Source organism: Myiozetetes cayanensis, unplaced genomic scaffold, assembly GCF_022539395.1.
Source record: "Myiozetetes cayanensis isolate MyiCay16 unplaced genomic scaffold, myiCay2020 scf12, whole genome shotgun sequence".
Taxonomy (NCBI): Eukaryota; Metazoa; Chordata; class Aves; order Passeriformes; family Tyrannidae; genus Myiozetetes; species Myiozetetes cayanensis.
Genome location: NW_026086826.1, coordinates 9,016,070 through 9,041,077, shown reverse-complemented (window position 1 = coordinate 9,041,077; position 25,008 = coordinate 9,016,070). Strand labels below are relative to the sequence as shown.

The 25,008-nt window shown below is 49.6% G+C and overlaps 2 protein-coding genes across 5 annotated transcripts; both read left to right on the top strand.

Moving 5' to 3' along the window:
- The first annotated feature begins 429 nt into the window (after positions 1–429).
- Positions 430–11,596, top strand: LOC126635759 (NADH-cytochrome b5 reductase-like). 2 transcript variants are annotated; one of them, XM_050307265.1, is made up of 6 exons: positions 430–1,105; positions 1,956–2,104; positions 3,266–3,353; positions 6,499–6,603; positions 8,539–8,586; positions 10,205–11,596. In XM_050307265.1, the coding sequence occupies exons 1-6, from the start codon at positions 929–931 to the stop codon at positions 10,406–10,408; spliced, it is 771 nt and encodes a 256-aa protein (XP_050163222.1). In that variant the 5' UTR covers positions 430–928; the 3' UTR covers positions 10,409–11,596. The 2 variants fall into 2 exon arrangements, with proteins under 2 accessions (XP_050163222.1, XP_050163221.1); XM_050307264.1 differs by having other exon boundaries at positions 8,383–8,586.
- On the top strand, positions 11,463–23,876 carry CDCP2 (CUB domain containing protein 2). Of its 3 annotated transcripts, none has more exons than XM_050307261.1 (7): positions 11,463–11,518; positions 15,489–15,618; positions 17,300–17,647; positions 17,729–18,073; positions 18,529–18,882; positions 21,359–21,537; positions 21,738–23,876. In XM_050307261.1, the coding sequence occupies exons 2-7, from the start codon at positions 15,543–15,545 to the stop codon at positions 22,050–22,052; spliced, it is 1,617 nt and encodes a 538-aa protein (XP_050163218.1). In that variant the 5' UTR covers positions 11,463–11,518; positions 15,489–15,542; the 3' UTR covers positions 22,053–23,876. The 3 variants fall into 3 exon arrangements, with proteins under 3 accessions (XP_050163218.1, XP_050163219.1, XP_050163220.1); XM_050307262.1 differs by lacking the exon at positions 11,463–11,518 and adding an exon at positions 14,406–14,850; XM_050307263.1 differs by lacking the exon at positions 11,463–11,518 and adding an exon at positions 15,119–15,137.
- Positions 23,877–25,008: the final 1,132 nt, after the last annotated feature.

Here is a 25,008-nt window from a genome sequence, read left to right as displayed (position 1 = left end):
AGTGTATTTGTGTTGCGGCGGTGAAGGTTAGTTAATTAATTGACCCTGACAGTGACGCTGCTCGAAGCGCTAAATGTTCTCTTGCCTCGGCTTGGTCACCCGTGGCTTCATAATTTCCTGTGGACCCCCTTGCGTTGAAGGAATACGGACATAAATGCATTGGGAGCAGCGTTAACCAGCCAGTGTGTAAAAATAGCAGGGTCCCTGCGAGGTCTGCAGTGCGATTTTGGCTTGAGGAGTGTTTGATGGGTACAGCTCGCTCGGAAGGACCGGGAGCAAGGGATAAAATCTCCCCTCCTGTGCTTCCTGCCCTTCCCTACGTGTCTACATTTAAAGGCGGACTAAACGCCTGTAACCAAAGAGTTTGTTTGCCTGAGACTTTGCCCCGACTGCCTCAAGTCTCTTGGCTGTAAACCCAGCTCTCAGCTCATTGCCCTTCCCCCTCTTCCAAAGCTGCACAACTCAGGCCACTTGTAGTGGTTGGGTTTGTTACCCATTGTCTTGGTGGTTGGGTTTGTCACCCGTTCTCATGGACTGAGCTGCAGATTTTTAAGACGTTTCTGCTCTGGGTGACCAAGCTACTCTTTTGTAGGAAATCACCACGGCAGAGCAAGCAGGATTAAAGAGTGTGGCTTTGGCTGGGCAGCCAGGCTGGGGAGGAGGGCCTGAGGCTGGACTAAGGGTCTGTGCAGCTCTGGGCTGCTGGCTGTGATGTCTGGCATTCCTGCACTGGACAGTGCCGAGGCAATGAGCGCTCAAACAAAAGTGGGGTGTTTCAAGCACAGATCAGCTCCAGGTTTTCAGTTTTCCCTGAGATACACGTGGACAATACTCAAGAGGGATTTTTGTCAGTCCTTCTGGCTGGCTGATCAGCACTTGCCGGTCTTCATTGTGCTGGTTTTGGTGCAGGGCTTGTGTTTTGCAGGCAATGAGTGGCAACGAGGAGGACTGGCTGGCTCTCAGACCCCAGGAACCTTCTCCATCCCAGTGCTGCGGCGGCGGCTGCAAACCCTGCATCTACGACCTGTACGAGAAGGAGCTTGCACAATGGGAGAGGGCCAAAGCAAAGCAAGACAAAAGCCTTCTCACGGAAAAGAGGGAGCAGGTCGATTGACCTCCATCACATCCTGGAGCCTGTGCTTTGATCGTACTTGTTAGGGTCTGGGCTTGTGGTGATGGGCGAGGGATGCAGCAGTAGGTTCAAGTGGTGCCTTAAGAGATGGCTGTAAATGCAATTCCCCAAACTCTGCTTCACCCTCCCCCTTGGCTGCTCTCTCCCTGCTGTAATGTGATTTTCCAAGTGTCGAGTTCTCCCTGGTGTCGCATTACAGCCCTGAATCTGCAGCTTCTCCGCTCAGAGTTTCCTCGGAGAAGCTCTGTTTTCCTCACCTTTTTCATCTTTTCCTTATATTTTTTTTTTTGGCTCATATATTGAGGCTGAAAAAAACTGTGTTGTGTGTGGTGGAGCAGTTGTCTTCAGAGTGTAATTTGAAGCTTGTCAGTGCCCTTTTACATAAGATTAACTATGCTGGGTCAAGCAAAAAAGATCAGCTGAAACAACTGACAATATTTCCTGTTTGCTGTGGCCATCAGTAGGTTGCAAAGTTGCCCCCAAAGCAGTGCTTGGCACTTTTAGCAGAATTATTTCTGTTTGTTTTTAGACATGGGAAAATGATTGCAGTGAGTCATAATAGGATGACCTTGCTGGTAAGGTGTAAAAAAAATGTAATTTAAAAAGAAGGTGGTGGTGGTGGGGAAATGCAAGATCCCAAAGTGCACACTGCAGAACACGATAATGAATCAGCAGAGAGCTGGAATTTGCGCTGGGCCTCAGCGTTTAATACACGTCCTGAGTATCTTGGGCGCTAAATTAGCACGCACGTTTGCTTCCAGAGAAGAATGAAATCATAAAAGACACCATCTAACCAAGTAATTATTTATTGTTGTTCTTGCAGAGCAGTAATTCAGTGCTGAATCCAGATACATTCACTGCGTTCAGCGTGAGCTCGGTGGAGCAGCTGACAGAGGACACCTACCAGTACAAATTTGAATTACCGGGAAACAGCAGCTTGCAATTGAGTTTAGGACAACATATCGTGTTAAGGTATTGTTCTGTGTGCTAGTTAAACAGCCTGCATTATGTAACCTAATATGTAGGGGTTTGTCAATAGACAAAGGCTTCATAGCAGGCAAATCATGATTTCTGTACCTCCACAACGACACAGATGAAAAGAGCTCGTGAGCTCGCTGGCTCTACTAATTCCATGGTAAAAACCATTCCAAAGCTGTAGTTTTCTTCAGCATTATCCTTGCATCAGTGGGTCAGAAAGAACTAGGTGTGATTAAGAAAATCCATTTGCAGAAAAAAAGACCCAAAGAGTAGATGTTACAACAGATGATTTACTCCATCGTGTTGGAATGAAGACAATGAGCTGCACTTTCCCAAGAGCTCTGTACCTTGGGATAACTCAGCACCCAGGGTGTAACCCCATTGCCCAGGCATTGCCTGACTGACTTCTAGCAAAACAACCCTCCTGTGTAGTTTATTGCTTGCCGGAAAGGGGCCACTTGGGGAAAGTTTCTGTTTCTCAGCCATCTGTGGTGATCATTGCCAGATAGGAAAAGTCCTGTTATGATGCCATTGATCTGCCTCTGTTGACGTTACTAGTAGGTTAAGAGCTGATGTGTGCAGCTGGTTTCTGCTGCCAGCACGTGCTCCTCCTTCCAGCCCTGTCTCATCAGGCAGCAGAGAAAAAGGTTTGGTCACTTCAATCAATTCTCATGGTCAGAGCAGGGTGGATATATTCTATAAGATTTACAGGAAAATACGGTCTATATTGACAAGACCTCAGGTCAAGGCTGTGCCCTGGTTTTTGTTATTTAATTACCAGATGCTGACTGGACACAGAAAGTGACCCCAGCTCAAAGGGAACAGCAGACTTAACCACGGAAGTGTTTTCTCTCCCCTTTGCCACTCTTGTGCATTCAGCCATTTCTCACAAAGTGGCTCAAACACCCTTCTAGGGATGTGTCCCACAGCTGTATGTGGTACAGTTGGGGCCACCCCTGGGAAAACAAAAGGTGCCTTTAAGCCATTTTGTTCCCCCCTGGATTTTTACCTGTGGCAGGGAAGTGTTTTGCACCTGTGCACAGGCTGGGCCACTGGGAAGAGGACCTGCTGCCTGCCCTGTCTCCTCAGAGAGCTGCAGGAGTTTGCTAATCCCCAATGGCCCAAGTCACCGTGCGTTCCTCTTTCTCTTCTCAGGGGAATAGTGAATGGTTTGGAGGTCCAGCGAGCCTATACTCCGATCAGCCCTGGGAATGCAGAAGGTTACTTTGAAGTTCTAATTAAAGTAAGTAAGCCTGGACAATATGGAGTAGAGTTTAAGCTGCTGGGGACTGTGTTTTCTCTAGGAACCAAGCATGCTGGCAGCACTTGGAGTGAGACTCTCTCAAATCCCTCATGGACTCTTTCTGTGTTGTTTTGAAGCGGTTGTGCTTTGCTGATAAAAATTGCGTTTTTTCCCACAAAACTGAAAGCAGAGAAAGGTGACACACAAGCCAAGGGCTTTGCAGCAGAAGCCCTGTTAAGCACTTGGGAGAACCTCTTGGGTGCCCAGCAGTCAACAAGGTGGAAAGAGGTACCAGTTCAGCTTCCTTCATTTCATTTTGCCTTTTCAGTCTGTCTTTGAAGTCACACCCAGTTATCAGCCCAATTGAACCACTGATTTTGGGAAGTGTTTGTCCAGCCCTTATCCTTCCCACTGTATCTGACTCCAAGGAACACCCCACAGAAAAAAAGGTCAGTTTGTTTAAAAATATAGACAGACAGTGGAACAGGGAGCAGCTGTTCCTGGTGTGTGGGCAGGGCTCTAGAGAACTGTTCCTGGTGTGTGAGAGGGTCTCCATGGGAAGAAGGGTGTCCCATGGACACAGCCTGCATCTGTCAGGGTGGATGGGATGGCAGAGCCCTGACTGGGACAAGTGTTCTGGCTCTTCTGGAGGTTACCACAAAATGTTGCTTGAGTTCAAAATTATTTTACAGGAGGTTTGAATAAAGCCTGAAGGGCCCTCATAAATTATTACTTTGTGTGGCAAATATTGATTGGAAGAACATTTTTCCAATACTGTATTTGTGTGACACTAGCGATTCCTCAGGGCAGACACAGACTTCAGTACAGGTATGAAATTCAGAGGGCTGGGTAACCCAGGTGGCTTGCAGAGGATGACCACTTGTCCTCTGCCTGTCTTCCAGGATTTCACGTTTTTGGGGTTTATTATGCTCTGTACGTTCAAATACAAACCCTGTTCTTTAGAGAAGTGAACAGCTGCTGTAGGACACCTGTGGGAGGGTCATTTCCTCATTCTTGTGGCAATTGGTGAGTGGTAGGGGAGAGAAGTATTACATTTGAGTTGCATTAATAGGATACATTCACAGGATGACTGAAATTTCATGTATAGCGGCTCATTACTCACAGGTTTTGCATTTCAATAATAATAGTAATGATTGTAATGATACCTTTCCTTTATATAGAACCTTTCATCCCAAAAGGAGCTGTAGTTATTCTCTGGCAGTGACAAAAGAGGTTGGTAACACCCAGTGTAAAGCAGCCATTTTTATAACTCACTCTGTAGGCTGTGGTATATTTCACACTATTCAGGCAATTTTGGAAAGTACTATATTATTATTATTATTACTAAGCAAGCCAAGCACTGTTCAAACACTTCTCTCTCCTGTTATTATAGCATTGCATTTGTGATACTACAGTTAAGAGTGAGGGAGTTGCCATTTACAGAGCATAACCCTCTTTTTGAGTGATTTTATAATGTTAAGGTTTCTCTCCATGTAAAACTGGGTGTAGAAGTTTTCCCCCAGGAGATACTTTTTTTTTTTTTTCTTTTTATTTAGAAAAATTGGGTTTTAAACCCACTCAATCACTTCTCACTTCAATTTTTTTGGAAATAATTTTGGTGAAAGAAGGATTGTTTTAGTTTCCATTACTATGGTCCTTTGGGAATAGGCAGTAAGTGGGGCTGACTTTTCTGCCCTTGCCTTGAGTTTCCATGTGTGTATGGAGAAGGGAGGTATAAAACATGCTCCTTTGATGCAACTGCACACTCCTTGTGTGAGACTTAGCACCTGCCTGAGCCCTCTGAACATAAAATGTTTCTGACAGTAACTCAGAGCCTGGATGTGTGTTTAATTTACCTTTTGACTGTAGCAACTGGTGCTAATAGTTCTTCAGGTTTAAGTGAGGTGTTAGGAGGGGAGGAGCGTCTGTGTTCTTTATTAGCTAACACTGCTTGCAAGCACAAGCACATGCTCACTCTTTCTGAGCTGCTTTGTGGTTTACCAGTTTCGTTTGCCTGCAGTGCAGCTTGGTGGCCAGCCAAGGCACTGGGGCGTGGAGCTGGGCTTCTCTCCAGTTTGTGTGCAGAAAATACCCCAAAATACTCTGTTTTTGTGTGGGCTGGAGTTGTCAAAGGCTTATATCACATCCCATCTTTTGACCTCTGGTTGTGTTGCTCTTCCCCAGGCTTATCTGGGGCATCACCTCTGCACCAGACCACTTGTGAGCCGCAGCTGTTGGGCTTTCCTGCTCTTGCTGTTTGGACCAGTCCTTGTTTTCCAGCCACATCCCGAACCATGGCTGCTCTTTGGCTCACATTTGTTCTATTTAATCATAAAGTGGTCATACATACGGGGCATGGATGTACATATGGCAGATAGCAACAAGATTCCTTGGATGAACCCTTCGTTTTCCAGCCTCTCCTCCCTTCTCTGTTTCTAACAAGCACCAACCCTTTCTCATCAGTCAGGAGTGAGATCAGCATTCCTGCAGGCAACAGCCTGGATAATATTGTTTGTGCCTGGTAGAAAGTAAGGCAGTTTTTTTTTGCTAATGTTTTTCTTCCATGAGGCCAACATTAACATATTCTTTTGAAAACGTGGAGGCATCCCTTAGCATCCAGATGATCTGTTCTGAAAACGAGAGTTTTACAAATGAGAAACCTGGCTTTGAGTCACTAATTGTATCAGCACAGCATCTGAGAGACTGAAATAAAGCAAGAGCTATGCAGTGTTTGTATAACTAACGGTACCCAGAGGGCATTTCCAGACCCCAAACCCCGAGATTTGGAGAACGCTTGAAGGCCTGGACTGTGCTTTGCATTCAAGACACTCTTCTCTGTGTGCTTTGTAAGCAAGAACTCTGATAAGCTTTTTCCACTTTTGGAAATTCAGACTGCATGAGAGGGTCTTGTGTTTACATTATAGTCAAGCTGGAGTGGATCCAATATGATTTAATTTAAATGTCTTTGTTTTGGGTATAACTCTGAGTTATTTTTTAAACAGAAAAGTCTTTCTTTTTAAACACACAAAATGTTTTTTTGTCCCCTTTTTGTTTAAATGTAGATAACTTTATAATTGACTTTAAGCTGGGAAACTTTCCAACTGAGTATAATTATTCTTTTCTTTTGTGCAATGTTTTTTATTAGTGCTATGAAGCTGGGCTGATGTCACAATACATAAAAACGTGGAAAAAAGGAGACGTGGTCTTTTGGCGTGGGCCGTTTGGAGGGTTCCCATACCGACCTAATAAGGTTAGTTCCTTAAGAGACACAGGATGCTTCACCTTGTGGCAGACAGATTTGTTCAGTACTCTAAAGGGAAGATATCAATTTGATTGCTGTTTTCATTATTATTTTAGGGACTTTCTGGGTTACTGTACAGTGCTACGGCATTAGCAGTCAGTTGGAGCATGTACACCTTATTGAACTGCAGAATATTTAAGGAGGAAGAGGAGAGGGAGGTAGATGGGAGACTGGAAAATATTAGCAAGGCTCTGTGTTCATCGTTTGCATTAGAAATTCCTGATGTGCTTTACAAAGGGAACTTACTTTCCACCAGCAATGAGCGTGGATCTGTTTTTGCCTGGTTTGACCCACATCACTGTTTTGTCACTGAGCAGGAGTGAAGGGAAGGTGTTAATCTTCTTCTCTCTTGGGTGAGCAAAGGGGAGGTGTTAATCTTCTTCTCTCTTGGGTATTCCCTGAACTACAGCAGCTCCAGTGAGGTGTCAGGTCACTCAGCCACTCCACAAACGCTGATCCCACCTGCCGATACCAGGCTGGCTGCAAAGGAAGGCAGATCCAGTTTCAGGGGGAGGCTTCTCACACATACTAATGTGGTTACTTAATTCTGACCTTTCAAATGAGGAGCAAAACTGAAACACTGGTCATTAAGATCCCCAAACCTTGTGGGTTTTTTGGCTTCCTTCCTCCCGCCCCCACCCCCCCCAAAGTAAAGCTGTAAAATCTGAGTAGCTGAGCTCTATGCATATGGTGTCCTGCTTCCTGAAAGACTCTCCTTGCTAGTTTAGGTTACTGTTTCCTTCTCTTTTTAAAAACTTCCAGATAATCATTTGGGACAGAACATAGCAGTCTTGCCTAGAAGTGGACTTCTGTGCAGGACCAGGAGTCGGACTGTGAGGATCCATGTGGGTCTCTTCCAACTCAGAATATTCTGTGATGCTGTGGTGCATGATCTGTGTACATGCAGTTTGCAAAGCACCTGAGCAATCTTTAAAACAACTTGCTGTGAAAAACTGTTTATTATTTAGGAATTACAACATAGGTTGACTTTTAGTTTTATAATAAAATTTTTGTTTATCTCTACTTGCTCAGGACTCTGATCCAGGCAAATCAGATCCATTCACAATAAAATGCCAAGTCAAAACAGAACACAAGCAGCCTCTGAGGGGCTTAAGTCCCAGTTCTAGCACTGGTGCGCACTGGCTGGCAGCTTGGGAAAGTGCTGGGAACCTTCTGTTCTCTTATACACAACACCTTACTGCCTGAACATCCCATCTATTCCAAGTAGAGTGAATGTCCTCCCTTGAAGGTGGAAAGCTCTGTGTGCTACTCTGAAAAAATAATTGAGATAATGCACCAGGAGGACACGTAGATAAGGATGGAGAAGAACCCATTTCCTCCAGGGGTCCTTCAGGATTGTACTTTGCAGCATCCAAGACAAACAAGGGAGCATTTCCAGTGGGAGAAAACACACAGCGGGTGAGCAAAATGTACTGCAGAATTGAAACTGAAACATAAATTATTTGAAATCAAGGCTAGAGTTAGGATAAATTATTATATTTGGGTAAAATCCAGCTTCACTAAATTTGAGATATAAACCCTGGAAGTACTATCTGTAATCCTTTGCAGAAAAATACGTTCTGAGATTTGAATTTACCAGTGCATGACCTTCTGATATGTTGTCTCTCAAGGGACCCTTTACCAGTGTGGCAGCAAGGAGGAACTGACCATAAGCACATCGATTTCCAGCCACCACAGCTCATTCCGAATTCTCTGTTCTGTTGTTAGCATGGAGAACTCCTCATGCTGGCTTCTGGCACTGGCCTTGCACCAATGCTTCCCATCCTCCAGTCCATAACAGATGATGAAGAGGATGAAACCTTTGTAACTCTTGTTGGCTGCTTCCCTACCTTTGACAAAATTTATTTGAAACCTCTTCTGCAGGATCTGGCTCGATACTGGAACATCAGAATATTTTATGTCCTAAGCCAGGTAAATAAATGGGCATGTGAGGTTCATGTGAGGGTTCTGTGTGCTGGGTGAGCCTCTGCCTCCTTCACTTTTCCCTGAGCATGATCTTAATTCTTTCTAAGTCATCCAGGCTATTTTGTGATCCAGTGGCTGCTGTGGTTAAACCTGTTATGTGTATTTACAGTGCTACTGGTCTGGAGAATTTCAGGGAGGTGGCCATCACTGCTTGTCCCTCTCTGCTTCCTTGGGAGCTATTCAGTTTTTTTGCTTTTTTATAGCCACTGTTCATTATTCCCCCCACTTCAAACAATTGTTGCTGCACCTAAACAGCAAATAAACTATTTTTTTCTTTCCTAATGCCAATGCCTGCATCTGTCCTTATCCTCCATCATTGCTTATGGCTAGAGCTCTCTTTTTCTGGTATGCTACCACCAACTTCCCAGCAATTATTTTTCCTCGCTGACCCATTTTTAAACTTCTAAAAGTTGTTTACCCCTCTGTAAAATTACTTTTATGCCACATTCATGGGATGAGGACATACCTCTCAGTGGTCTTACATTTTGAGCAGAGTTTTCATTTCCATTTGGTCCCAAAGTTGCCTGTGTTCTGGGTGGATTTGGTGGTTAAAAATTATTTCCGTCAGAAATGAGGATTCATTGCAGGGAGGATGTAGAAAGAATTATTTATGCTAAGGGAATGAATCCCAGTGCATTTTTAGTTTCTCGGATGAATCATTTTTTGTATCTCTCACAGTGGAACTGGCTCTTACATTCTGTTCCACATGTGGCCTCGGCAAGTTGAGATGTGGTAAAGGGGAAAGTACTGGTGACTTGGGCACCCCCTCAGCTCCTCTGGAGGAGCATAACCATAATTGTCTCTGGTGACATGGCTTAATACCCTTTTCAGGGTATTTAAACTCTTGAGTGCTGTCTCAAGAGCATGAGGAGGTCTTGAAATTCAATCAGCAAAGGGCAAGAAACCCACCTGACCCCTGTCAACACTGTCTGCCCTGTGTGTGCATCTCTCCCCTTCTCCTCTTCTCTTAGCAGGTTTGTGGTAGTCCAGGGCTGGCTCGTGCATCCTCCCTCGTGGGATTATATATCTGTCTGTGTCTGTATTTCACTCTGCTACCTGTCACCACCACATCTGAGCACCTCCTGATTAATAGCAGGGGGGGAGTCCCCACTGGCTCTAATGCCACGGGATCTAAACACTTCTCATGGGATCAGAGGTGTGTTTGGAGCAGAGCTAGATTCTTTCAGTTTTGGGCAAGGGAGATGGGACTCAAAGAGACTTGGGAATGGGAGAGGCAATAGAGGGGAATAGACTTGGGATCTAGGATTTGGGAATAAGGAAGGTGCACTGGGAGGTGGTTCTCAAGGGAGAGGGTTCTGCAGCATTTATTAGTGATAATTATACTCTGGTTTTGTTTAGTCCCTCCTGAGAAAGTGGCCAGGGAGAGATTTCATCTGGGCTGTGGAAAATGAATGCAGCTCTCAGTTAGGGTCAGTGCTACCCAGATGGTGTCACAAGGGTGAAAACATCCTATGCAGTATTCTGAGGAGAGGAGGGAGATTTGGCTGTAAGCAATCAGTTGTCCTTTTTAACATGACACACTGCGAGCCTTTTGCCTTTTCAGGAAACTTCATTGGAGAAACTTCCTCGGAGCTATCAAGAAAACACATATACTGGTCGTCTCAATGAAGACTTGATGAAGACAATAATAAATTCCTGTCGAAGAAGGCCATTTGTATTAATCTGCGGCTCTTCTGCATTCAATGAAGATATGACTAGATACTTGAAAGCAGCAGGAATTGAAGAAAATTCCTGTTTTGTCTTTTAGCTGGATATTCCTGACCTCAGGAACCTTGAGGGTCAGGAGCGTCGGACGTCCTTGTTTCTCTGCAGACATTGCACAAAATGGGTCAGCTCTGTAGACTGACTTCCTTGGACATCCACCTTCATAGGCCTTTGGATCAACTATTTGTCTCCAGTATGAGTCTCATTATTGAGTGTTTTAAGGAATGGGTGCCATTCCAGAGTGGCTTCTACAAGGTGTGCCACCCACACCTCAGGGAACAGTGTGGTAATTTTAATGGAAGCCTTCAAGTGCAATTTTTAAGAGAGAGATCTCCTAAGGGGGGGTTACTAAAAATCATCTACGTACAGCTCTGCTCTAAAATGAGGACCAGTGACTTGCATTGCAATCCATGTTACTCTGCAGTGGTATTGTGCCCTCTTAGATGTCCAGAGGAGAGATGTCATCCTCAGGGAGAAGCCAAGGGCAGAGCACTAGCCTGGCAGTCTGGAGTCTGTGGGCTTCATTTTGGTTCTGTCATGTGCTGGGTGATGTCAGGCGAGTCACTCCAACCTCTCTGTGCCTCAGTTGCCCCATTATACACTAATACAGAGAAGGTGGCACTGCTTTTCTCTCAAAAGCCTTTCCAACCATATATGGAAAAACTGTCCATAAGGATGGATAGTGATGCCCAGTGAGGACTTAGCAGGCTAAGCTCCTGCCCTGGCATAGCCTGCATTACCTGCCCTGTCCTTAACCCTTGAAATACTGACTGGGAAGACAAAGAATGTGTCCTAAAACTGAGAACACAGCTAGGTTGTGGCTGCTACTTGTCAGGGAGGATGGTTGTTTGCTCTCCGTGTCCCCTAAGTGTTGTGCCATAGCCCTGGCTCATTAAATTGAACCTCTCTTCAAATAAACAGCTGTTTGTTTTTGTCACAGGACTCTCATAGGTGCCCAAGGGGGTTCCCTAAGCACACAGGAGCACCACTTGAGGAGTGAAAGCTTCGGGGGTTCTGCTGGCATGCTCCTCTGGGGTTAGAGAGCAGAGCCAAGGACCTGCCTAAAGGAAGGCAGCCTGGCACAGCCCCCAGCCTGGGCACCTGCTCCCCATCCTCCTCTTTTAGTCCAAAATGCTTCTGCTTTCCCTCCAAGGTATGTGCTGTCTACTCTTTTACCTTCTTAGATCACTGTGTTTACTATCAATGCCTGGAAATACAACCTTTCTGCACACCTTTGTGTTTTTCTGTTCATTCCCAGTCCATCCTGTATTGTAGTTGTGCCAGGTGATGTTGCATTATCATTCACGCCTCATTTTGTACCTGTATCTAATACTACACCTTACACAAAGGAGCTGTAGTTTGTTACACAAAATAAGCAGTGTGCACTGAAGTGGTGGCTCTGATTCACGCGTTGGGAGGGAATGTAAGTTCCTCTTGCATTGCTGAGATTTGTCTCCAGTTACCAAATGCCTGGAATTAATGAAGTGTAGCTGCAGCTTTTATGTTCACTTCCTTGGAGGAAGGGCTGAGCCAGGGAAGTTGTCCATGGTCGGTCCAAGACAAGCTCTCAGCTCCAATCCAAGCTGTGCTTCGGCCACTGCAAGTTACTGCATAGTGGAGATGCTTCTGCACAGCATGGGGCTGATAAAATAAGGAGATGCTTTCTCCAGTCGATTTCCCTACTTTGGGCTTGGCTAGGAAAATGGAAAAAATATTTTTGTCAGATATTAAGTACTCAAAAACCTTGCTTATATACCTCTTGCTTTAAATGTTTTATCTTTTTTAGATTTTGCTAACAACCCACCCAGCCTTTTTGCAAAGGCCCGAGGTAAAACTTGACGCTCGCTTTGGAAAAGCGACGGCTTTCTGCGAGAAAGCTGGGAGTGTTCCTTTAAACACAACCCCAATATGTCTGGGTATTTCAGCACATATGGGCCACGATGGTTAAACCCTCCCCAGCTGGTCCGGCCGTTCTGCCGCGCCGCTCCCGTCTTTGTTCGTGGCTCCAAGGGAGGGTGGTGAGAGACGGAGCAAGCTGTGAGTGCTGCGGGATGCGATCCTGCAACGGCGGCTGCGGCCGAGCAGGAGGAGGTGCTGCCTGTGCCGGAGGGGACAGGGGTCTTTGCGAGACATTCTCCATGTCCTTGGAAGTAGGGACTTGAAGGAGCCTTTAAATTGCCCCTAGGCACTTTGTTCTCTATTTTCTACCCTTCTCTCCCTTCCCCCTCCTGCCTTTTGTTGTTTCTCAGGCTGGCCCTCAAGGGAGTCCCCTCGTCCCAGCCATCCACCATGGGGACAACCCCTTTCAGACCTTGGCGTGGAACCCTGCAAAGGCAGAGACACAGAGTGGAAAGGCTCTCGGGCAGGATTTTCCCTGCCAAGGGAAGCTGACAGGTTTCCTTTCTTCTGGAGGCCTGGAACCACCCCATGGTGTCAGTTTCATGGGGAAAGCGCTGATCTGTGACTGGGGGATCTGTGGAGCATGAGGTGCGAGAGCTCCCTGCAGTGGTGGGTGACCAATGCCTGGACAGGGCAGGGGCTCACATCCTGCCTCTCCTGGCAGGCAGGGGAATGCTGGTGGGATGCCCCTGGTCTCTGACTGCCCTCTAGGAAGCCCCTGCTGCCCATGCAGTGCTGTGCTGGGAAGAGGGGCTTCGCTTTGCTTCCTTTCTTCTTCCTCATGTGCAGCCTAAATACTCTTTTAATTTCATCTCATTATTTCCTGCCTAAATAATTCCTGTTTCTCCTGGGGACTGTTTTTAAACCTTTGATCTTCTCTGAAGTCTTACAGTCCTGATCACGTCCTTTCTGTTTAAATGAATCAAATGCCTTTTTGACTCACGATTTATAAATTTGCCCACAGAGGAACAAAGGCAGCCTCAATATGGCACACCTTGAAATCACCCACCGTGTCTGGTTGGAGCAAAATACCCTGGGCTGATCCGGAGAACCTCCAGCCAGACCTCCATGCCTGGCTCCTCTGTCTGCTTCCCTGCTGCCTCTCACTCTCCCCCTGCCTCCCGCTCCTGCCTGGCTCTGCAGCTGACAAGTAGGTTGCCTGGGCTGAGGCCCAGCCTGGGAATGGCCATCTCCAGGTCAGGAGAAGGGTGAATGTGCCGGTGGTTGATGGATGCCGTCTCCTGGGAGGGGGGCACAGCTGCTGTGCTGCACAGCCCTGACCCCCTCATTGTCACCGATTTTCAGTGACACCATCTCCTGGGGTTATGGCCAGCTGGAGGGATGGAGAGGAGTAGCTCTGTAGGTACCGGTTCCCTGGATGCTGGCTCTGTGTTGGGATGTGCCCCGTTGCTCAGGCCAGTGGTGGAAAGGCTGGAGGGCAGTGGCTGTTGCTGGAGGTGGATGCAGTCAGGATGAACATGTTGCTCTGCAGTGCAGCGATGGAGAAGTCAGGGAGCACACTGTACCCTAGCCCAGAGGATCATGGCTGGGACTCCTCCTGACTGAGCCAGGGTTGTGGCAATGGAAACATCCAGGAGGGGCTGCGGTGCCAGATCTCTCCTGCCTCTTTGCTGCATGGCTCCACACGTGTTTCACAAGGCACAGGGACAGACCTCCTCTCCAAGCCATTAGGGAAGCAGCTAATTAAGCTCTGCAGTGTCCATGGGAGGTCAGCAGGATACGCGACAGCATCGCAGCATCTCCCAGAGCCTGCACTGGAGCAGGAGCTTCACACAGTACCTGGGAACAGGGAGGGCTGCCCTGCACCTCCTTATTCCAATGTGCCCTTAGTCCTGGTAGGGTGAAGTAATGCCCAGTGCCCCAGGACAGACACCCCAGGGCAGAACCCAGAGTTCTCCACCTCAGCTGGGCTTAGGACAGAGGGCTCCTGGCTGGGATGCCCCAATGTTCGCAGCAGCCCTTGGCATGGCTCCAGTGAGACCAGGCAGTGGAGAGAGAGCCTGTACAAATATTACTGTTGTTATTATTCCCCATAAATATATGCAGGCACTTAATGACCTTGGCATGGAGCATTTCCTGGGGATTCATGACCAGTTGGTGTTAATGGTCCTTAGCTGCACCTCAGGCCATCAGCTCCTCCCAGCCCATCATTAATCCACAGGAAATGTCTCAGGCATCGATCCTCATTGCTTAATTAATAAATGCAACTTGTCTCCTGCCTGAGATTTAGAGATACTCGCTGCTTCTTTCCCTGCTGCTTTGAAGGTGACTTTTTTAGCACAGGTCCCTCATGCCAGGAGGTCCTTGTGGGATTTTGTTTCCTGGCATTCATCTGGGTGTGGGCTGTGGCAGCAGGAAAGTCTTTTCTCTCCAGGGCGTGAGGGAAGTAACTGAGCCGCTGCTGGGTTTGGGGTTCTCCAGCTGATGTGGTGCAGCACAAGGAGCACATCTTTCCCACCAAACCCTAAGCCCTGACTACCTTCAGCTGAGTGCACCCAAAACCCTGGGTGACAAGGAGTGTGAGCCGGCATGGAAGAACGTGGCAATTCTCCAAGGCCTTAGCAGGTTCTGTAATAATCGATGTTTTTTTGCCCATGAGTCACAATTCATCTCTAATCTTCCTCGGGGGAGGTGGGATTTGCTATCTTTAGTGCTCACGACTGCCGCTTTCCTGGGCTGAGCATCCCGCTGAGCCTGGACTCCCGCTGCAGGGATGCTGACCTGGCAGCCGGCGCGGAGACGCGGCCGCGTTTAAATCCCATTCCCTGTTTCTCTAGCCTTTACCACCAGCTGGCTTTGTGCAGTGGGTGCCGCAGTATAAATCATGTTAATTCCTGAGGTGCTTTTCCGCGGTAAGTCTGAAATTCCCATTTTGGTTTGCTGGCTTGCCTGGCAAACTAAATTATTTTCATGGCCCCTTAAGGGCATATTGTCAGCCCAGACTTATTGCCGTTATACACCATATCTGAAACATTAATATCTCTTCTAAATATAGTGTATTGACAAGGTATCTGGTATAGTGTAAATCCTTGGGACATTTGATCCAGATCATTAAAACTGAGTGAAGGAAGGGAGGAATAGATCAAGTTACCTTACTGCTCTTAATTCAAACAAGCGATGAATTATTCATTCTGCTATTAATTCTACAGTCCTCCTGCTTTTTATTTATTTCTCCCTTTATTTATTTTTTTCCTTCCAAATAGACAGCTCCAAAAGGATGCTCGGGTGCCGGTGAGGGGAGGTTTTCCTGCTGGAGGATGGGGAGCACAGGGGTGGGATACCTGGCAGCACTGGCCGTGCTTTGCGGGGCTCTCGGGGATGCTCCCAGCAGAGGTAAGAACCTGGTCCCAGCTCCCAGTGGGAACCTCGGGGCCAGGCGGGCATCCATGGTCCCTGAGGAGGAGAGGGCTGTTTGCGGGTGCCACAGCGGCTCTGGGGTGCGAGCGGGTTCCAGCTCTCTCTCAGGGAGAGGGCTGGCTCAGCTCCTTGGTCAGGGCCAGGAGCTGGGGTCTGGGATCTGGAGTCACTGTGTGCAGCAGCAAGTGCGGGACACTGCTCTGTGCTTGGTGTTCTGCGTCACACTGATCTTACTGAGGATTGCAGGTAGGAATTGTCCTGTTGTGATGTGCAGGTGTTTTGGTGAAGGGTTTGTTAACTTCTGGAGTTCACTTGCCTATATAAACATATACGTTTATATACACACACGTATACATTTACATTTAAATGTGAATATATGTATGTGTGTGTATGTGACAGGCATGGAATAAACCTCTCTGTATAAAATGCCCCTCAGATTGCAGGACAGGGTTAGCAGTTGACGCATTATTTTGGGGGGTGGGGTGGGCAGAGCAATCCCTCTCCCCAAAACAGCAGGGCCTTTCTTACAGAAGGACTGCATCAGAAACCAAACCTCATCCCTGACTCTAGTGCACATGCTCCTGAGTGGCCACCTCACCTCCCACCTGGGCTTCCCTGAGCACCCCAAAGGCTCCCAACCCTTAATCCATCCATCTGTCTGCAACATGGCTACCTGCCTCTCCCACAGGCTCCCCTCTTGGGTATTTATTTCAACAACATTATTTCTTTAGTACCACCCCTGTATTACTTCATTGCCTATCCCCAGCAATTAGCAAGTTGATTTTAGATCTGGGCAGACACACACACACACACACACACACACACACACGGTGCTGCATCCCACACATCTGCAGGACCCCCCCTCGCTGGGAGGTCACCGTGCCAGCGAGCATGATGAAAAGCAATGTGCACTGGCTGACTATTGATTTGCAATACACTTGGCCCAGATTGATGGCAGTGAGTGCCCAGCCTTGTTTGGGAACCCACACGTGTCTCCCGAGGGCTACACAGGGTCTGCGTCCCTCCCAGACATGATGTATGTGCCCACTATATCAGCCTCTTCACCCCAGCCCTAATCAGACCCGGGGGCAGGTGACAGTCGCCCCCTTCCCAGCCTTATTTTATAATAACCATGTCTCAGTATAAAGATTTCATTAGGAAATCGATCCCTACATGCATAACTCATTGTTCAGTGCATCGAGCCCTTCACCCCTGTTTCTCCCAGCTCAAATTCACTGATACCTCCGTTATATGGAGGGAGGATGGTCAGTGGGAAGCACGAAGCTGAAGGGCTGGGCAGCTAGGGCACCAGAGAACCTGGAACCTCTGAGCCGTTAAAACTCACTCTCTACTTCCTTCTTCTCAGCCATAAATAGGTGGGGACACCATGCTGTCACTGGCAGGATAAGCTCAAGGGCAGCCCTGCTGCAGCCACACAGTGGGGCAGTATGGGGAAAAGGGATCGCATGGAGGGATGAAAGGTGATGGAGGGCACGTGTCCTCCAAGGAGAGGGGGTGGCCAAGCCCAGTGAAGGTCGGCAGGGTGCTGGTGTTTTGGTAGTGCTGATGGTAGGATGGAGCCAGTGTTGTGTCCCATCTCCGTTCTTTTAGTCTTCCCCTGGAAAGGGAACATCACATTCACCTCTGTGTCCCACAGGCATCAAATGTGGGGGAGTGCTTTCAGCACCCTCTGGCAATTTCTCCAGTCCCAACTTCCCGGGGCTATATCCCTACGAGACGGAGTGCACGTGGCTCATCGTGGTGGCCGAGGGCTCCTCCGTCCTGCTTTCCTTCAGCCACTTCGAGCTGGAGTACCACGATGCCTGTGCCTACGACTACCTCCAGGTCTACAACGGGGCTGCCCGCGACCGGGGCAACCTCCTGGGCACCTTCTGTGGCCACAGCCCCCCGCCACCCTTCTCCTCCGCCTGGCACGTCATGGCTGTCGTCTTCCGCTCCGACCGACACGTGGCCAAGCACGGCTTCGCCGCTGCCTACCAGAAAGGTATCAGGGAGGGATGGTGGTGGCGGAGCATCTGTCCATCCATCCTGTCCCACTGTCTTCATCGCCTGTGCCTCCTTGCAGATGCCTGTGGCGGGCAGCTGACGGGGCTGTCTGGGGAGATCACCAGCCCCCGCTACCCCGAGAGCTACCCCAACGATGCCGAGTGCCGCTGGAGCATCGGGGGGACCAGTGGCGGTGGCCCCCTCACCCTGGTGTTTGCTGACTTCCAGATGGAGGGGGGCCAGGGCTGCAGCTTTGACTATGTGGCCCTTTTTGATGGCCCCACTGTCACTGCCCCCCGCCTGGGACGCTACTGCGGCAGCACCCGCCCACCCCGCACTGTCTCCTCCACCCCACACCTCCTTGTGATCTTCAAGTCGGACTTCAACATCGGTGGCAGGGGCTTCAAGGCCCATTTCTACTCAGGTAGGTGCAGGGGTGTCTGGGTGGTGGGGCAGTGGGAAGGACTTAGGGATGGTGATTCTCTCCCTCCTGCACCAGGGAGAGGATAGTGGAGGGGATCACTATGGTGAGAACCTGTGAGATGATGGTGTGAAGTGTAAACCACCACACAATGCAAATGGCATCATTGCAGCTTTCCCGGGCCCTGAGCTGTCCTTCTCTTGAGCAAGAATCACCTTTCTCCCTTGCTCATGCCATTTCCTGGGAACGTGGCTTTTCCCATGTGCTCCTGCAGGACTTTGGCCACTTTGGGAGTTTCCATACCCCAAAACTGCTGGCTGTCCATCAGCCAAACACGAGGCTGGGGAGCAGTGAGGTGAAGGGCAATGAAACAAGTGATTGTTTCCCCATCAGCTTATCCGCACACAGGGGGTTTTGGGTCTGCTTTTGATTTTCCCTTCCTCTTTTTCCCTGAGCAGGAGAGTGCCAGGAGGTGTTCACTGCTATCAAAGGGAATTTCTCTAGCCCACAGTACCCCAGCTTCTACCCCAACAACCTCAAGTGCCAGTGGAGCATCCATCTGCCCACAGGCTACCGGGTCAAGGTGTTCTTCCTGGACATGGAGCTGGAGGGCCGGAGCAGCCTGACGGGTGGCTGTGACTATGATCACCTGTCTGCCTTCGATGGTGGCACCGAGAATGGATCCCTGCTGGGCCGGTGGTGCGGGCGGGAGAGCCTGGCACCCGTCACCTCCCACAGCAACCAGCTGCTCCTGGTCCTCCACACTGACCGCAACACAGCCAAGAGGGGCTTCTCCATCGCCTACGTGGGAGGTAAGGTCTCACTCAGGTGCTCCTCAGTGCTTTAGTTACATCAGAACATTCCCCAGACCGCGCAATTTCCTGTGCGGAAGGACTGTGCAGTGAAGGTTCCTGTCTGCAGGAGCAGAGACCATGGCTCCTTAGGGTTGTGGTGGAGGAAGACATGATGAGCGAGCTCCAGCTCCCACAGAGTGCAAGACACACATGCTCCATGTTGTGTTTGGTATTCAGGAGATGCTCTCCAGCTTCAGATTCCTGTGTCTCTGCCACTGCCATGCTCCTGGTCTTCCCTCAGGGGAAAAAAACCACGTGTTTTTTTAGGGAACCAAAGCCCTAGGGCAGGTGACCAGCTCAAGTATCACAACCTTGTTCCTGCTCCTCAGGATGCTCCAGCCCCATCAGCACCCGGCTGAGCAGGCAGACATAGACCATGCCCCCTCCTCCACTGGCAGCAGCAAAGGAGGACAGGACCCCCAGGGCACAGCATTCCCAAATCCACCCAGCCAGCCCTGCCTGGCATATGCCCCATGTCCCAACTGGCACATCCACAGCTGGTGGGTGGAGCGGTGTGTAACCTTCCTCCTCCATCTGCCAACCTTTGCACCTCAAACACCAGCAAATTGATGGCGTTTGTTGTATTTCAAGATAATTACATCTGAGCTGACCTGCAGGTCAGGGATGATTCAGCCAGGGGCAGCCTCGCCGGAGGGCTGGAGCCAGAGCAGCACTTCTGGACTGGCAGCACAGGGGCTGCGGGGGCTGGCCCTGGGTTTATTAGCTTTTATCCCTCAGCTGCAAAATCATTCTTCATTTCCAGTGCAGCAGAAAGGATTTTGGGGGGTGTGGCTGTAGGAGTAAGAAATGGGGTGGAGTTTTGTCCTGAGCCTCTGCAGCATCTGGAGGGATAGACATGCTGAACATGGAGCAGGGCAGTAGTGTGCACAGCAGGACATCCTTGTCCTTATTTCTCACTGTTTTACAGCAGTGTGCAGGGAGAGAATCTTGGCCTCGCTGTGTCTGGTCATGGAGAAACCCTGCTCCCAACGGAGGAGGCTGCAGACACATAGATGGGGTGCTAGTGAAGAGTGGGGTGTGTCCCATCACAAAGAGGGATGTGACTTCTCCCAGTTGCCCAAGGTTTCTGCATCCACTGGTACACACATCGTTCAGATGCGGGTTAGGGGAGGACAAAAGCTTGGACGTGAAACTGAGCCTCTCTTCATAAAGCTGAGGGTGCTGGCTGTGTTTGCCTGGGGATTCCAGCATCTGCTTGTGATTAGGTTCCTGTGTGGCACATCGAGCTGCCAGCACTGCCAGGATAGTGGCTGCTCCCACTGGACACACTGGCCTCTCCCCACCACCAGCTTCCTCGGGAGCCCCCAGAGGCACCTCAGCCTCCACATCCACAGCCCTTCAGCCATGCAGATATTTTCCTTTTGGGCCCACAGAAGGGCATGGCTTGGGCTGGGCTTGTGTGATTTATGGCCATTTGAATGAAAGCCCTCACGGCAGGATAGAGGATCCACTTTCTCCTCTTCTTGATCTAATGCACTTTAGTTATTTGGTAAATATTCTAATGGTTTTATAATGCACTAAGTGAAGCAAAGTCACACTATTTTTTTGTATTGATTTTATTGCATCTTCCCAGATTCAGAAGGAGCTGGAATAATTCAATAATTCATAGTGCCCAAGTGGTTGGTTCAAGCTGAGCATGGATTCACTTTAAAGAGGGGGGCGTTTTTCCTCCCTGCTTCTTTCTCTGTGTGGATGCTTTCTGCAGCCAGAGGGGCCAAATACGATGCCAGAGGGATAGTAATAGAGAGAGGCTGGGATCACCATTGCCTTGCTCTCTCTCAGCATCCTGGACAGCTCAACAGCAGCTCCTTCTGTGCACTCTCTTCACCAGCTCCCCCTCAAAACCAGCATTCTGAGAGCAGTGGAGGGCTGATGATGCTTGTGACAGGAGGATCTGGGCTGGGCCATCCACTGGGGCCATGGACCCAGCTCACCCTTTCCTAGGGGCAGCCAAGCAGCTGCATCGCTCCAGGGTGGGCGTGGGGTCCCTCTGAGAGACATCCCCTCCATTTTGTCCCTGTAGAGCATCTCTTGCAGGAGTGTTGTAGGATGCAGGGGAGCCCTGTGCCCACAGCAAGCCATCCACAAAGCTCGTGTGGTCTGGTCCTGGGCACCAACTCAAATGTCTCACTGGATTTGCAGTGATGGAGAGTGGCAGTGACAGCATGATGATGTAGCCTGTAGTGGCACTTGTGTGTCACTCAGAGACCTGGGAAGGAGGATGAGGTTCAAGAGGGTTGATGGTAAGGTCTCTCCCTGGGGCAGAAAGCAGGGCAGTGCCTGGGAGCCATCCGTGTGTCCCCTTGGCATGGGACAGGACTAAAACACTGATATTGCTTTCTGAATTTCTGGTGTAGCTCCTTTTTTCCTGAAAACTCATCATGAGTTCCACATGTGTTTTCTGTTCCAGCAGTTGTGCCCATGAACGTCAGCTGCACCAGGACAGACTTCCACATCCAGATCCCCGTGCAGTCTCTGGCCCAGCTGGAGAGGAATAGGATTTATTTGGGGACCCCCTCCTGTGCAGCCCGGGTGGTTGGCAGGAACTTTAAAATACACACCAGGTTCGACACCTGTGGCACCGAATCCCAGGTAAGCGGTCGGCAAACCCTTCTTTAAAGCAGGCTGGGTAGATGGTTAACCCTGTGCTGCTGTACTGGCTGCAGAGAGGCATTCCCAGTCCCTCTCACATCTTCCCAGCTGATACCCGTCCGATTCATGGCCAGTCCCTTCAAACCCCTGTGAAGAGGAGCTGCACAAAGCCCTGATGAGCTGTGACCCTTGTCTTGCAGAGACGCAACAACACATCCGTCATCGTCAGCACCCTCTACATCGATTTTTCAGTGGGTGACCAGGAGGACATCCACCAGTACGAGGTGCAGTGTGAGCCAAAGAGGAAGGAAGCCTCGGTGACCCTCATTGCTGGCCCTGACCCCTCCAGGCTCAGCCAGGCAGAAAACCTGGTGGATGCCCAGCACTGGGAGGGGGAAGCAGTGGATGCCCATGAAATCAAGAGCCAGGACACCAGTGACATTGTCTTCATCAGCATCTGCATTCTGGCCGGGCTCCTCATGGTCATCGCAGTAGTGGGGCTGGTACTTCTGTAGGATGCTGCTTTCCAGATTTCCAGGGCTTGCAATCCCAGTCCTGCCCAGGGCAAAAGCATACCCCAGAATTAGCCCTCAGCACAGGCTGAGAACTAACACAGCTACCTGAACAGAGGCACAGCTCACAGGCCCTGAAACTGAGCCTGAACCCAACCTCCACCTCCTGAAAAATTCAGGCAATAGGCAGCCGTTTCCCTTCCCAATTTGTTTTCCTCTGTCTCAATCTGTCCATTTGGCTCAGGAATGCAATTCTTGCGCTCCCTAACTCTTCCCGCACCTGCTTCAATTTGTTTTCCCTCTAGTGCTGCTGCTTTCAGGAAAGTAGCGTTGTTTGCCGATGGCTGCAAATCATCCTGTCAATTATTTCTTGCTGAATTCTTGAAGGTACAAACCATCCCCAAATATAGCTGTATTCTGAACAAATGTTCTCCACGCTCCCACCCATGCTTGGGGGGGGACCATGGAGCTGTGTTGTAGGTATCTCCACCTGGCACGTACAGATGCAGCTCGTGTAGATGCTCCCAGGTGGCGTTTCTGGACGTCTGTGGGTGATGTGATAAGATGAATTTGCCATGCCCTGGAGCTCATTTGATCTTCGCATATTGTCTCACCTTCTCTCAGGACTCACTATGAGCACCTCAGCCACCAGCAGCTGGAGGGGAAGAGAACAATCTTCCTCTCCTCTCCTCTGTGTTTTCCTCCTTTCCAGCATATTGAGGTACCCACTGCTGTGAACTCTGTACCAGCCTCGCTCCTGAGGTCTGAAAACATGAGTGAATCCTCCTGTGGCTTGGCAGGCTGTGGTGCCATGGAGCCTGAGATGCTGGAGTGTGGAGGCTTTTGTAATCCTGTAAAGATGGCCTTGGCAGGAGGGGCTAGCTGCCCTGGGACCTCAGTGACACCAGACCTCCCCCCTTAGTCCCTGCAGACGGTGAGCTTAGCAACCCCAGAGCAAGAAGAGTCCTGTGGTCACCTGTCCCTCCAGAAAACTGGGGATCCTCACCATGAGCCCTGATGGATGGCTGAATAGCCCCTGCCTGCCTCTTGTGCCATCCCAACACAAAGGACATTCCCCTTCAGCATCACAGTGGGAGTGGCTGTCACAGAACAGCCTGTGTTCATCCTGGTGTGGGTCAGAGCCAGCATATGGCAAAGCCACATAAAATCTTTCTGTGGAAGCAGGGTGCACACAGCCCTGGGAGCCTGTGTAGGGGCCACCCCCACTCCAGCCTGTGTAAAACACACTGCAGTGCAGGGAGAGATCTTAAAATGTCCCAGCATGGTTAATTAGGGACAAAAAATGGAGCTTGAGGGCAGTGCGTAATCCAGGAGCCATTTTTTTGTTGTTGTCTCCAAACGTGAATGCATCCTAAGGAGGGGACTGGGTATCCCTGAAAAACATTGCACAGCACAGCAAACCCTTCTTGCTGCTGAATCCAGCACTTAGCAGGGACTGATAGGATACTCCCATCAGTGAAAGGCTACCCTGACCGATGTCCTGCTTCCCTCTGGAACAGTTCTATACATCAGGGCATCAGGGGAAGCAGCAGCAAAGGAAAAGGATGAGGCTTGAGCAGCTTCTCCTCCTGGATTGCACAAGCCTGTGGATGCCTGAGAGGGTGTCTGGGGCGGGAAGAAGGCACAAATCTGTGCACGCCTCCTAAGAAGGAGCCTTCCTTAGAATTGATTTGGTGTTTGTTGGTGCAACATGTAACCAAATGCAAGATTTCCGAAGGAAATATTTGCCAGCCCCATTAAGCTCCATAAGACAATGTTTTGAGAGCCTGTTGTGTATGTAGATGGAAAACAAGGCCAGACCCACCCCCCCCCCCCGCCGCCTACAGAGCCTTGCTGCTGGTTAATTGCTGGGTATAGAACTGTCAGCTTGAGACCACAGTTACAAGATTTGACAACTGAAGAAAACTTGAAAATATAATTAATCTTCTTGGTGACCCAGATTTTGCTGAAATAGGTAAATGTTACAGCCGCTTGTGCCTAGAGGGGAGCCCTCAGCACCCAGCAGCATCCAGCCCTTGCCTGCAGGACAGGCACCTCCTTGTCCATCTGGAGCCTTCAGTACCCTGCGATTTGCAGGAAAAAAGGCTGTATGGGGTAGCTGTTGGTATTGCACTCAAATAAGGAGTTGGACCAGGGTCCAACAGCAGAAGGGACCATGGCTGTGCTCACCCCAGGGTGAGCTCTGGTTCCAGTTCAAAGCTGCCTGCGCACCCCTGGGCACAGCACTCACCTGCACACACCCCTGTGGATGCAGGACTGGTGCTGTGGGAACAGCTCTGCTCCCTGAGCCAAGGGGATCCTCAGCACCCACGGCCCTGCAGAGCATTATCCAGGGGCTCATGGATGGGGCTATTAATGCAGCTTGAATGTTTACAAGAGATTTTTCCCATCTTGCTTCTGACAGCATTTGCAGCTGCAGTTGCAGCTGCCACCAGCAGCAAACCACTCAAGCCAGTCATCCCACTTGGAGCAAGAAAAGCCTCTGATACTTGCTGAACACCAGCCCTTCTCAGCCTCCAGTCATCCTCTGCCGTCTCTCAGGCTCTGATTTTTTCTATTAGGTTTAGGCATCCAGTCTCTCCCTGCTCTGCAGGAATTTGCTCACTGACATTCCCTGTTAAACCACCTCTTCCCTGACGTAGTGCCCTGGCTGGGGAGGGGGACAACACAAGCACACAGCCAGGAGAGAGGGACTGTCCAGGTCACTTTGTGAAACAAACCCTTCTTCTCATGTAAAAGCCTCTCAGATGAGGGGCAGAGACATCAGGAATCCATCACCAGCAGTCCTTCCCTCCACCGTGACTGTGGTCCTCACACAGCAGGCCTCAGTTTCCCTCCATAGTGTGCCTGGTGCTTCCCGAGCAAGCGGGAGAGCAGCGGGCACAGGCAGTGCTCCTGTTACTCATCTGATTATTTATTTAGAGCATGATGACTCGAT

Excerpts from the sequence above, each read along its gene's own strand:
- LOC126635759 (XM_050307264.1), top strand. The coding sequence starts at position 929 with ATGAGTGGCAACGAGGAGGACTGGCTGGCTCTCAGACCCCAGGAACCT. Across the intron at positions 2,105-3,265 it reads GGACAACATATCGTGTTAAG|GGGAATAGTGAATGGTTTGG; the intron begins GTATTGTTCTGT and ends TTCTCTTCTCAG. Across the intron at positions 6,604-8,382 it reads TCCCATACCGACCTAATAAG|CATGGAGAACTCCTCATGCT; the intron begins GTTAGTTCCTTA and ends TTCTGTTGTTAG.
- CDCP2 (XM_050307261.1), top strand. The coding sequence starts at position 15,543 with ATGGGGAGCACAGGGGTGGGATACCTGGCAGCACTGGCCGTGCTTTGC. Across the intron at positions 18,883-21,358 it reads CTCCATCGCCTACGTGGGAG|TTGTGCCCATGAACGTCAGC; the intron begins GTAAGGTCTCAC and ends CTGTTCCAGCAG. Across the intron at positions 21,538-21,737 it reads CCTGTGGCACCGAATCCCAG|AGACGCAACAACACATCCGT; the intron begins GTAAGCGGTCGG and ends CTTGTCTTGCAG.